Source organism: Haplochromis burtoni, unplaced genomic scaffold (genome assembly GCF_018398535.1).
Source record: "Haplochromis burtoni strain Fernald_Lab_line unplaced genomic scaffold, NCSU_Asbu1 Contig_398, whole genome shotgun sequence".
NCBI classification, from domain to species: Eukaryota; Metazoa; Chordata; class Actinopteri; order Cichliformes; family Cichlidae; genus Haplochromis; species Haplochromis burtoni.
Genome location: NW_024582759.1, coordinates 64,109 through 78,209, shown reverse-complemented (window position 1 = coordinate 78,209; position 14,101 = coordinate 64,109). Strand labels below are relative to the sequence as shown.

The window sequence follows — 14,101 nt, the reverse complement described above, 5'->3', positions numbered from 1 at the left end:
TCATTGACATTCTGGTTTTATTTCAATCCCAGCTTTTAGTTTCCTGTATTTGCAATGATAAGGATTATTTATTTACTCTAATTTAAGAAAATGTTAAGAACTTTTGATGGTCCAATTTTTTTTCTCTATTTTTATATAATAAGTTTTGCATGAAAGTTATGGAAAACCACAAAATACAAGCATTCCTTGGCCGGTTGGCAACTGGTTGCTGGTGGTTGCTGGCAGTCACTATGTGAAAATAAGCCAGAAACTTTTAAAGGATTGCATCAATTTGGGGCATGCCAGTGCAACGATAAGATAAGATACGATACGATTTATTTATTAGTACCACAAAGCATCCTGGGGCAACTGTTGCTGTGATTTGTTATGCCATAAATTGAACTGAATGTTATGGTTTGCAGTTTAGTCCCCCAGCTCAAAATGATTTTACCACAGTAGCGGAGCGACAAACGCTCTTTCTTTTTTCAGATCTTTCCCCATCTCCTTTTCACCACTCATCTTTTTATGCTGTCCCTTTTTTTCTCCTTTCCGTCCTCCTATCTTCCTCATTAGCTGGCTACCTTTTCATCTAAACAAGTGGAAGAATGCTGGTGTTTATTTTTGTAACCTACAACAAGCAGAGAGTTCCTATAGAGGATCTGCATGATTGACAGAGAAGCGTGCTGGAAACGCTCAGAGGTTCTCTGTTTGCCTCAGACTCTCACTGTTGGCTGCCAAAAGTCGGTCTTTAATATAGGGCTGGAAAACCAAGAAATAAGAATAACACTGGACATTTTCACTGGAATGAATATTTCTTGCGCGCTTGATGTTTTTCCTCACACTTTCATCTCTTGCCGTCCTGGTCCCTGCCGCCTCTTTGCCACTACTTGTTGTTTTCATTTTCCCTCCTTTCCTTGTCATACTTTGTTTCTGGCTTGCAGTCAGATTTTTTGCGGCAGAGTATCTCCTCGAGCGTCAGTTACTGGGAGCTGACTCAGTTATAAGTTGATGGAGACAAGCCTCACACCCAGTTTCCCACAGGCATCCAAGAATTACTAAGCACAGTTTATCTGTGGAGTCAGAAGCAGGCACGCAGTGGCCTGTGTATCTCACAGTCCATATTCAGCACAGTAGTGTTAAAAAGAAAATTCACAGGCCACAGGTAGATGACTAGAGTACAGAAATGAAGCCTAGCATGATATTTAACATTATGCAACCATAAAGAAATCATTCTACGTAATATAATCAGACGTTTTTTTTTTCAGCCCCTTTTAGATATGGGATCTGTAACACTGCCAGCATTCTGGCATTCACGTGGGCCAGTTTTAATTTTAAGTACCTCACCTTTCATTCATACCCACAGCAGTGACAGTAGAAGCCAAGTAATATTTCCATATGCACAACACTGAAAATCAATACATGCATGCAAGCATGACAACAAACAGCGTAATTTGGGTAGTTTTAAGTTGCGTTGAATATGCAGGTATGGCAATGTATTTGTACACACTTGACTCACCGTAAAATAAAAATCAATTCCAGCTTTGTTCTGCTAATACACTTAACTGAAGATGTATGGGCCTTTTTGTTTTGGAGATGCTTGCAGATGGAACTGATGCAGCATGTTTGTAATAATAGGTGTAAACTGCAGGAAAAGGGAAAAGTAAAAACAGCTTGAATAAACCAAAACTTCAGCTTTCATCTTTAATCTGATGTGCCCTCGCTGAATTGATATATCAGCACGTGCTGGAGATGTTTTGCTTGTGCCGGTGTGTCTGTCTGCACTTGCAGCAGATAGACATGCGGAGTCACAGACTGTCATTCAAAAGCGGAAATTGTAATCTTGTACTAGTCTGTCCACACGACTACAGCAAGCAGGATTGCCGTCTGGCTGTGCTTAAAAAGAAGATAAACGTCTGTCTTTAGGTTTATGAAGACGTTTTGCCTCTCGTTCAAGTGAGTCAACGACCCTCACAACCACGTGTAAACTAGAGATTAAATATTTGGGATGCTCTACTAGTTATTTTAGAACTGAAAAGGCCTCTTGGATGAGAGGTGTTGCGACTTTTACAAAAAGTGACAGAGCTTTCAGATTCTGGAAAGGGAAAGCATGCCTGAAAGAATCCGGTGTGTAAAATTGGTGGTTTCCTTTTAAAAAGCACATACAATGATGTGAGTAGTTAGTATTTTTATGTTTGTAATTGATGAAAATACAACCTGAGAAATGCAAATAAGTGCACTATTCGGGTCCCAGAGTTTTTGAAATGATGACTATAACACGAGTGAGGAGGTTCAGACAGACATAAAGAAGAGTTTTTTGGAATGGCGCCTGGCCCAACTGTTGTCACATGATGTCTAAATCTGAGTCACGTTTGAAATCTGACGGCATCATCCTGTTCTTCCCAGATTCCATCTGCACTGGCCTCTCCTTTCAAATTTGTCATCCTGAAGGAATTTAGGACTGCTGTCAGTGAGCTCATGGAGTGTGTGTGTGTGTGTGTTTGCCTGACTTCACCTGAGCACTCATACAAATCACCCCCAGCCCCCCACCCATTTGTAGAGGCTGGCATGTAAAATGGCATGGCTATTATTCACACCATTCAGACTGTTGGCACACATGATACACTTTTAGCAGAAAAGTCACGTTCAAAAGCCAAGTGAGACGTCTGTATTCATGTCCTACATGCAGACAGCTCGACTGGCTTTGGCTTTAGGTCTTAAATCTTAGATTCCGCTCATGACCCTTGACAGACGCTTCAAAAATGGATATAAAACATACATGAGCATTTGTGCTTTATGTCCGTCCATTTACGTTTCATATCTGTATTTCGGTGCTCTTTCTGCACAGCGTGTGATGTCTCTGTTCACATTCTGTGAAGAGATGAGCAGACAGATTACGTCAGGGTCCCAGCGCTCTGTCTATCTGCTTGAAGGCGATCACTTTTTCCAGAAAGCTGAGCTCTTGTGCACACACTTGTGTCAGCTCTGCCAGGTGAAAACAGATGAGCCTCACAGTAGGTGGTAACATGCTCATGCACATTCCTCGCTAGTCTGCTTACATCGCTGGTAACAGGAGCTTGGGGGAGCCTCGCCCAAAATGGACTAACCGGGCCTTAAAGATCAGCATGGTTTCCGTTACAGGGACAGCAGGGGCTCTCGCGTCGGCCTGTTTAATCCGTGGGGAAGGACCTCTGCAGAACCATCAGCACAGCACGGCGCTACTTAAAAGGTTTCTTTTATGACAAAACAGCAGAATATAAGAGATGCTTTGCGCAGCTGGCCTTGCATTTGAGATGGAGACCTTTCTGTGTCAAGTTTACATGTTGCGGGTTTTTCCTCGACCTTTTTGAGTTGCCTATCCTATTTCAAAGACTGGCAGCAGTAGTCTGGTGTGTTGGGTCACAATTCTGAACACTTTAAGAGATTAGTACTTTTTTGATGTTGCCCTGTGTCAAATATGTACACTGATTGCAGAATTACCACATAAAAAGTATATTACTGTCAAAAAAATATAATTCCAATAACGTACTTAGTCACAAGTGCTAGTTATGGCGAAAATGCACATTTGCAAGCTGCCACCATGCCTCCAGCTTTCCTGTATATCCTGCCCTTAATATTACTGCAAAATACTATCAGTATACATTATATGGTCTTCTTGCACTTGGTTGTTTTGCTTTTTTTATTCTTGGAGGGAAGCTGCATGCAGTGCAGTCTGCTTAACTTTTGTGGGGTTAGACAGAGGAGTCCTGAAGAACTTAATCATGTTGGATCGCTGGTTTAGATTAAAACCACAACTAGATAATTCCAGCTAACGGTTTAAATTCCTGTTTTGCTTTTCACCTGCAGAGAGTTCAAAGTTCAGTTTCTCCAGCAGGTTCAAAAGAGCATCTGTCTTAAGAATGTTGCATCACAGTTTACTCAGCTTCATCCACAAGCTTCTTTCTATCAAGTGACAACTGTTGATGTGAGCTTCACACTGCCAGATCATTTTTTGCAGAACTGACATCTTGAGCACTTTTACTTGTTCATATGTGTAACCTTCAGCTTCTTTACGGTGTGCTTGAAATTGGTCATAAGTGAGACATACCCACCTATCACAGGGTCAACACACAGAGAGACAAACTATGATTCACACTCTTGTTCACATGTAAGACCAGTGTCGAATCATCAGTTAACCTCAAATACAGGTTTTGGGGCATGCAGAGTCCACACAGAGAGGCCTCAGCCAGAATCCTTTAGCTTCTAGGAGGCAGTGCACCACTGTGCTGCCTGCAAATTATTTGATGTTTTTACCCAAACTTTATTATGAATGTCCTATCAGCCAAAGCAGTAATTCCACTTTTAGTATTCTTAACTTGAATTAAACCATTTTCCCTGTTTAGCACTTTGTCTTTTCTTTTTTTGGTGTTTTTTTTTTCTTGATGGGAAGCAATGTGCCTTTTTTTTCTCCACAATTTTTTACATGTTGGAGCAAATGTCTGCTGCAACATGAGCCCTTCCTGTTGTTGCCTATTGTTCTGATCCAAAAAGGCCTCTGTCATGCTGCCTCCTGTCATCTACCTCCTCAAAACCGCCCTTCCCAAGCCTAGCTTGCTTTTCCTCTCTCTTGTGTGTCTCACCCCTGTCTTTGCTCATATAAGGTTACAGCGCAGTACTTTCAAATGCAATGCAGGTGTGTGTGTGTGTGGTGTGAGAGAGAGAGAGAGAGAGTAAGTAGTTCCTGTGCTCTCGGCCCCATAATGTCTTCAGTAAATGCTTCCTAAACAGGCCTGCTTTTATATCTTTGTACGCTTTAGTCGAGCTTGGGAACAAACACCTGCACACAAGCACCCAGGTGCAGCTATACAAGCACACACACACATACACGTTCACACACACACTCCCTCCCCATCTCTTTCTAATGGAATCAGTTTCACCTTATTTTAGGATTATTATGATTTTGGTCATACCGTTACTTCCATTTGTAATAAAAATTCTAAAATGACTTTACCAACATCATTTATTCCAGCTTTTATAAACTTTACATTGCATATAAATGTCTGCAAATTCAAATCTGCATGAAGGATTACTTTACTCTTCTCTTACATGAGTAGAGGACAAGTTCAACACAATGCATACCACATAATCGCCTGGATGTTTTGAACAGTGTTGTGTACTTTGAGTACAAACCTGCTGTAACTGAAGGCTTAACCTGAAACGTGTCCACTTGAGTTACCGTTACCCACTACTTGTTTGTGTTGCCTTTTTCTTTCTTTGCTCAGGTTACCAGATTCTTAGATGTCAACAGTTTTTCGCTGTGGTTTCTAAACTCTCCAGCCAACATAAACCCTCACTCTGCTCAGTGGGACAGAAGCCCACTTCTTAAAAAGTCGATTTTACGAGCGGCTCTTTTACTGAGTTTTTTTTTTTTTTTGAGGGTTCTCCTTTTTATTTCCTCTCTTTCTGTCGTTTCTCTGCACTCACATTCTCCAAATCATCTTCACTCAATTTATCCGTAATTGCCTTGTAGTCCCTCACTTTTCCTCTCTCCCTCACTTCTCACCACTCTTTTTCTTCACTGCCTGTTGCCATTTAGTGATTGTAACTTTTCATTCATTTTCCAGTCTGAGAGTATGAGGCTAATAATTCATTAAGGATTACTGGAATATTAACTGTTTTATTCAAACTTTACATTGTCTAAAACTTCACATTTTTGAAAAGTAGATGACATAAAAATTTCACAGCTACTTCCTTCATGTAAGTATGCAGGGGATGAGTTGAGTGGTTTTTAGGGAAAATTTGAGCATTTAAAGGAGACGTGCTCAGTACTAGCTTTGTGTTTGTTTTTTTCTGGACTCTAAGAGAGAAACTTTGCACAACTCAGAATTCAACTAATCTAAAACCCCAATTCCATGTTAAATACAGATAAAAACATATTTTAGAACATAGGAAACATATCAAACTAATCTCTCAATTCCAAATGATTCCATCCAAATGATCTTTAGGTCAGAGATCACCATATTTCTGCATCATCTTACTATAAAGATACAGTTTTTATAGATGATGGTGAACCTTTCCCATCTTTAATTCTGAGAAACTCTCTATGAAGCTCTTTTTATACCTAAGCATGTTACCGATCTGTTTCTAGTTAACCTCCACTGTTTTTGTATTTTTCACGAAATACTAAAATGTCTCATTTTCAACAATTCACATATATGTTTAGTATGAATAAAACACGGGTTTGTGAGATTTGCATTGCATTGCATCATTGCATTGTGCTTTTTTGTAGCTGGGGTTACATTACACGTTGATTCAGTATCTGAGACTAGCTGCTTTCCTTCCTTCTTTTTGTTGCCTCTTAAACAGGAGGCTTGACCAGCAGGTTGGTGGGGCTTCTGTTTCCACAGCTGTAGCGGTGTGTTCAAGAAGACCACATTAAGGACATCCTCTCTCTTTGACATCACAGAGACAGAACAGGAATAGAAACTTGCTGAATGGAAACAGAGACTTGATGAAGACAAATTGTAGAAAGAAATAATTATAATTCCTCATCTGTAGCTTTCATCTCTTAAAGGCAGAAATATTTCATAGTTGCACTGTGAAAATGGTTGGTTTCCCATTCTTCCAGTTAACCCCTGAGTTAGGTCAGTTTTCCAGCTAATAGGGATGGAAGGGGGCCTTGGGAGAGGCCCTAATAACAGAGTGGGAGAGCTCATACATCAGTCTCACTCACCACACCAACCACCCTGGTTCCAAACACAGCCCCCCAGACCATATAACAGCATATTAGTTGCTACGCATAACTGCTCAAATTGAACATTTCTGATTTGGTTAAGCCCTGTGAGGAACCTAGTGTCTCATTTTCTTCTTAGCTCTCTGTTAACTCCTTCCTTTTCCTCATTCCCAAGCCTTCGAGTTTAAAGATTTGCACTAATTGCCATACACTGCTGCGACAGTAAAGTCACACCAATTTCGGAGAGCTTTATGGGGGTTAAGCTCGTGTCCCTGCCTGATTTTTATCATCGTAAGCCAAATACAGCTGGACGGGGATCAGAGGCTGCTCTCATGGAATTTTCTGTGTGGAGATTTGATGTCTGGACTTCTCAGAGGCACCTTCACGTTAACCATTTACTGCATATTTTGCTACTAGGAGTGGCACTCAGCTGCAAATGAAAGAGGACGTTTCAGAGCTTTAACGTGAATGAAGTATGACAAAGCAGCCAAGAAGGGAACATGATACTCTTATAAAGATTGTCACGTATCCATAATTTTGATGGGCGTTCACTGCCATACCAGAATTGAATTTTTAAAAGTGTCACTTCTGACATGCTATGGAAAATATGTTCACAGTTTTATTTTTCCAAGTGAAGTCCAATTGCTTGCCTTCGACAGTACTTAGAGATAAAAATGTTTTTAACAGTTGTGATAATCATCACTATAATAAAAACCAGTGGAAATATATGGAAATCTGGAAAATCTGGAAAAGTAACTTGTGACTTTTGAAATGGAAATTATTTGAAACTGCAGAAGCACAGCTTAAAGTTAGCTGGACTCTTGTAGTACAAAACTTGCATTCTGATCTTATCCCTATTTCAGATGCCTAAATGTGAACGGTAAAAATATTATCAAAATGTGACCTTCATCCTGTCGAGGTGTCTCTTCTGTGTTGTGCCATGCATTTTTGGAGTGGCTGAGCCACTTGATAAACGCAACGGCTTCACACAAAACCTCTGCTGATAATGACCAATAGCCTTTTTCACGTCTTGGCTCAGTTTAAAGAGGCACATGATCAATACTAGGTCAATTTCCCACTTAAGGGACAACTTCAACTGAGCCTTAAATACCTTGGACTCTCCACCAAGCTTCTCAGACGAGAGGTGAGGTATTTTTGAGAAACTTAAAGAAGTCCAGTTGCTTTTGTTTCTTAGATCACTTTGATAGGTACACATTGCTAGGTCTGGGTTGAACCTGTTTTTGACTTTGAAAATTCTTCAAGGCATAGATTCAATCTGCTGCTGGAAACATTTCTCCAAGATTTTGGTTCATATTTACATGATAGCGTCACACATTTGCTGCAGATTTGCGTGGTGCACATCTATGATATGAATCTCTGTTGGACTGAAATCTGATGACTGTAGAGGCCATTTGAGTACAGCAAACTCACTGTCACGTTCAAGAAAGCAGTTTAAGATGATTTGAGCGTTGTGAAACAGCATTTTGTTCTACTAGAAGCAGCAATCAGAAACTGGGAAGATGAGATTTAACTCTTGATAGAAGGCAGGATAGAATAGGATATTCCAAATTCTCATCATAACATCCGAATTTTGTAGCAGAAATCAATACTCACTAGACCAGACAACATTTTTCCGATCTTCTGTTATCCAGTTATGCTGAATCCATGTGAACTGTAGCCTCAGTTTCTTGTTCTTGGCTGATAACAGGAGCACCTGGCTGTACTCCAGCTGCTTCCGTCTGCGTCAAAGTTTGACGCGGGCACTCAGATAGATTCGTCTAAATACCTTGTTTGTTACAAGTTACTGTTGCTTTCCTATCTGCGCCAACCAGTCTGGCCATTCTCCTGACCACTGCAAAAAATAGGCTGAGTTTGTTGAAACTCCTTATCTCGGTTTCCCTTCTCATCACTATTTTCTGATCTGCCACCTCAGTAATTTTAAATGTTTGCAACTCTGAGACAATGTTACTGGAAACAGCCTGTTCATGGTCGAAAGACTTGACTGGTACACATATGTGCACGATTTCTTCCTCCCTATATTATAATGCAAGCAATGCTTTTGTTCTTCTTTGGTTATTCATATTGACAGACAGGGATTCAGTACAGAGGTACATATGGGTCTTGCAGTCAGTATCCAAATCGTGATTCAATCAATGGCCAGAACCACAGCTGATGAAACCTGGGATCTATTTTTAGGTCCTTTTTAACAAACAGGTCTAATACAACAGCTCGCCTCCACTGCTGAGAAACATTAGAAAGCTAATCTCAAAATTGCTCTGCATTTTCTCCTAGATATTTCAGATGATTGTCTTAATGAAAGAGAACAGATGTGTTCTCTTTAAAGGGCGCACAATGTGGGAAAAAAATGAAACGCAGGAAGTAAGCAGACCTTAGACATAACAGCAAAATCGCTGTGCACAAGTGTTTGTTTTTGAACAAAATTATAAACTTCAAATCTTTCTGGAATGATAACATTTTTTCTCAGAAGTACACAGTTGTGCCTCCTTTTCCATAAACGAGCACTTCGTCGTCCTCCCCCTTCCCTCACTATATTCCCACGACCATCCACTTCTATTGAACTCTCACCTGGCTGCCCTTGGCTAGCTTTGTGTTGGTGAAGCTAGTGAGCTGCGACGTCCACTCTCCTCTGTCCTTTGTAAAGCACAGAGCTCCAGACTTCTTAGTCTAACAGTAGAGAACACAGAGTAAATTTAGACTCACCGTGGGGCCGGGACATGCCATAAGACACTGTTAGTAGCCTCCTGGAAGAAACCAGCAAGTCATTCTAACTCCAAAAGTGCAGAATAGCTTGTGGAATCAGGTAGCATTACAGAAGAACTACTAATTTAGTGAAGAGACACATTTTGATTCTATGTCTGCCCTCTGGGTTTGCTAAATATCTCTAACAGTCATGAGCATAATACCCATAACTGTGAGCCTGTTGTTGTGAGCCTGTTGCCAAGCTTCCAGACTCCTCACTAACAGGTGCTGAGGCCCAAAGCGCTGCTCATTAACACAGTTCATTTCACAAGCACCACCACATAGTCGTTACCATCCTGACACATTATCACCCAATTAGCGTGACCCTGTGTCACCAGGCTCCTGGTGCTGTTTGTCTGCAGACTTTCTCTCCTCGACTGTCACCCTGCATGCCACGCACTGTCAGTTTTCAAGTTGTTAATTCAAAAATATTTATGACGTGTTTAGGAATTCTGTATTTTTCGTGTGTATGTGTGAAACAAATGCACCATGTGTATAGTTAAGTTTGCAGCCAATTCTCAGCGGTGTCCATGCACATGCTTGCATTTTCACATCCGTTTGTGACTTTAGGTTACTTTCCCAAAGTTGGATGGCAACCATTTGCCTATTCATCATGCTGAACTATCCCAGCCTGCACCAAAACACACAGACTCACACACTGTTGTAGCCGGCTAGAACTGTGGGATGTTGTATGTGAACTGAAAGTTTGTCAGCGGTCTGGTGCCCTGAGAATCAGTGAAGGTAAAACAGCTTAGAGTTTTTTGCCAGTCCTTCATTTTTGGCTGTTTAATTTGTTAGGAATCACCTATGACCTGCAGCACTGCACTCTGAAGCCGATTTTCTGTCTCTTCTCCCCAGTAATGAAAAGCAGAGAGCAGCTCTGTCTTCAGCTGGTAATAAGAGCGCATTAGGTCCACATGGCTTGTTGATAGGCTCCCTGTTGTACACCCAAACCTTTGATCTGCACTAGAAAATGTACAGCGTTATCACCACTGTTATTTTACATTTAAGAAGCAGTGTGTTTGTGTCTGTACACAGTATTTTACATAGAAAAGTTTCTCCAGAATTGTGGTTAAGCATTGTTTAAATGTAGGTCCATGCCACTGGCTCAGAAAGTTTCAGTCTGTGACCCTCTTTTTACTTTGTCACAACCATGTGGATTACATTTGGATATAGCTTTCAGGTGTAAAGAATGCAGCTGCAGTGCTGAAGCCCAGTTTTCACTCTAAAAGAAGGCATGTGCCATTTCTGATTTGGGCAGATGTCCTCTACTTCCACTTTGTGATCTACTTTTTTGAGTATCGCTACATACTGCAAAACAGTAGTGTTTGCAGGCAAATCAGCCTCTTCCACACTATTTGCTAGCAACCAAAGCAAGCTTAAGGAAGTTTTTAGTGTAGCACCCTCTTTGTGCCCAATATCACCTAGCAACAGTCAGGAACCTCCAATAAGGACTCACCCACCAGTTGGGGAATACAAACATTTTTCTTGCAACCAGTGGTTTTATCAGTGGAGCAGGTGGACTCCAGTGAGTCAACAGTTATCTACCCTTCTCTCATCATGTCTTGTTTCAAAGCACCAGGATTGTGAGAGTCTTCATTTTAAGTGTGAGGCCTCAAGTGGGTACTTGGCTATGTTGACTTTTTATAAAAACCCTGTAGTTTCAATTCAAATGTACTTAATTCATGTCCATTTGTTACATGTTGCAATTATGTTGTGCAGATATCTGATACTGAAAACTTTCCAATCATTTGGAACCTTTCACTGAGTATCCTTGCCAGTTGCTGCTTTTCGCAAACATTTGCAGTTTGTTGAGTCTCCGACCATAAATAAGTTGTCTATGTCATAAATACTAAAAACACACAAAAGCATCAGATACAACCCATGTTAATGCTAACTGGTAGTTAGCATTAACATCAACATCATCATCATTTTGCTAGTGGAAAATATATGCAAGACATTAATTCTTCAACCTTTTAAAGCATTTAATGTTTAAGCATTTAAAAATAAAAGTTTTGCTTTTCTACTTTTCATTTCCTCTCTTCACAGGATCTGAGTTCCCCCAAGATCCCAGTATGCAAGCTGCCACTTTGTGGAACACCTCTAGCGATGGTAAATACACACCACACACACACACACCACAGATAACCCATGCATGACGTTCTTAACAAAGCTCACTCTGGCAAAACTATGAGCACATCTGTTAGAGGCAACATGATGATGACATGTTCATAGTTCAAATTAACACACGCAGTGTTGAACTGTAACCCCACATGTGCTGTTGAAATTACTTTAAATGAAGTGTTAAAAATTACACATCCTCCACATGGTTGACTTCAGCAACCCAGACACCCACTGTAGTGTAAGGCACTAGAGCAGATAATTGACAGAACAAATTGCACATTGATCTACTCAACATATGGAAATACAGCCACAGGAGCATTGTATTTCTTTACATCTACATCTACTCTTTCTTAAGTGGAAAATACCAGTGTAGTCTCCAAGGTGCTGCTGCTTTTAGTACATCTTCTTAAACTTTGCATTTTGACCTCATGTTTATACCAACATTTGTGGGCTCTGGACATGCACTTGAGTACTTCTGAGGTCTTAAGTTTTCATCACAATGAGCCCAGTCCTAACCCTAACCCTGACCCTAAACAATTAGAATATGTTTTTTTCTCCTTTATATTAAATTGTTCCACAAAGTCTTGGCAATCAGGGAACAAAGAGAACAATCAGCCCAAATGACATGCATCAAATCTATTCAGTTTTTTGTGGAAAAAATGCCTGTGTTTGTTTTTTCTCCAAAATATAGGGATGGAGTTAAGGACAATATATGACTTAATTTCTCTTTGCACAGCATCCATTTTATTCTTTGTTGTGTCTTTAGCTTCAAGCATATATGGAGCCCTGGGTGGGCTTGTTTGTTAGAGCTGGCCAAAACACTTGGCTTCACAGAGGAACAGCACAGTAACTCTTGTGGTTCTGCACTGCATAATCAGTGTACTCCACAGTCCTCTCATGTTTGATTTGCACAGTTTTCATTTCATAAGCGCAGATTATTGACATTATATAAACAGAGTTGGACTCTGATTCCCTCACTTGTCTCTGATTTTTCTTTCTAAGCAGTCGTCTTAAGCATGGAACTGAGCTTCACCAGAATGTCTTCCTTCCTTGGTTACTTTGATTTTTTTCCCCAAATAAACATTATTCCTTTATTTCCATTTCCATTATTCTGATTCCTGTACTGCTGATATGAAGAACATTTTAAAATAAAAGGTCTCCTCGTAACTCCCAGAAAATTTGCTGTCACAAGCTCGCTTGTTTGAGCATGGTAATAAAAAATCGATTGCTGACCAACACACAGGCCAGATAACTGTGAGTAACCTGCGGGCAACACTAGGCCACTAGGAAGAAAAAATGTATATTCCACAAATGGTTGCTGAAGGTTTGTTGGAGGTTGCCTGCTGTTGCTAGGGGAAGTCGGTCACAAGGAAGGGGCTGCATCAAAAACCTCCACATGATTGCTTTAGCTGCTTGCAGATAGATTCGTGGATTCATGTGTTCAATGACAAGTCCAATGCTTTTGCAAGAGAACAAACTTATCAGTAAGTACGATGTATGTGGGATGCGATAGGTTTCTGGGTACTTTCTCAACGTCGTTGCCCATATGTATCCGTTAAATTGCACCCCCTCTCCACAGTTTATCTTTGGCTAAAAGAGCAAACATCTGCCTCTCACAAAGAAACACTGACTGGAAAATGCTCAACTTAAAGTTTGTATTTAACTCGAACCTTAGTTTGGCTCTCTCATTTCGTCTGGTTTGCTTAATTCATCTCTCGAAACTCCAACTCTCCCACTGCTTCGTTCCCACAGAAAATTCTGTGTACACAAAAGCAGACACACACCAGTTTCTGGACAAGACTGAGCAGTTTAGTGAAGATAATGATTATGTTGACCAATCAAGGATTTTTCAAAAACAGTCATAAATATAATGAGATCCAAACAAATCATCCAGAGAGCTTTATTTTTCCACATCATCAAATATAAAAACCTATAAACATAAAGTATATGTGTATGTGTTTGTCATTTAGTGCTCAGCCCTCCTGTGCTTACATCTGTTTCTTATCTGATGGATGGAGGGTGATTGCACCCCTTGTTTTGTCTGCAGGCGGGGATGGTTTTGATTGACCAAACAGGCACAATTCAGGTAGCGTGGCTCTATCAGTATGCATCAGTAGCAGGAAGTTATCGTGCTGAAAGAGGCTCATTACTGGGCTGAAATCAGGGGTGATGATAGTTTACTGAACTCATTTCCCTGCAGGCTTTCTTTCATTATTGCTCTCTGTTTCTTTGTTTCGTTTTATACCCTTTTTTTCTTTACTTCCTTTCCTCTGTTGCTTTGCTGGATAGTGACCCAGCTTTAATTAACTTCACCTTTACCCACAGCTGGAAGCTGGAAGCACTATAGTGCGAGGCCTTCAGTGTATCTGTTGAATATGTTTAGTTAGCTTTGCAGCCACTCGAGTTTCTGAACCTGCGTTTTGTTGACAGGAGCCCCGACGGTCACACCCTTACTGTATGTATGTTCACTGAAACCATATAGAATACAATGTCGTGAAAAGGTATTGAGTAATGTGTGCAGTTTTCGAG

At 40.5% G+C, this 14,101-nt stretch overlaps 1 protein-coding gene across 1 annotated transcript in view; it reads left to right on the top strand.

Moving 5' to 3' along the window:
- ror1 (receptor tyrosine kinase-like orphan receptor 1) overlaps positions 1-14,101 on the top strand; it is a 129,753-nt gene that overhangs the window by 73,963 nt on the left and 41,689 nt on the right. The window contains exon 2 of the mRNA XM_005944251.2: positions 11,498-11,560. Within this exon, the coding sequence (XP_005944313.1) occupies positions 11,498-11,560 (63 nt within the window). The remainder of the gene's footprint in view (positions 1-11,497; positions 11,561-14,101) is intronic.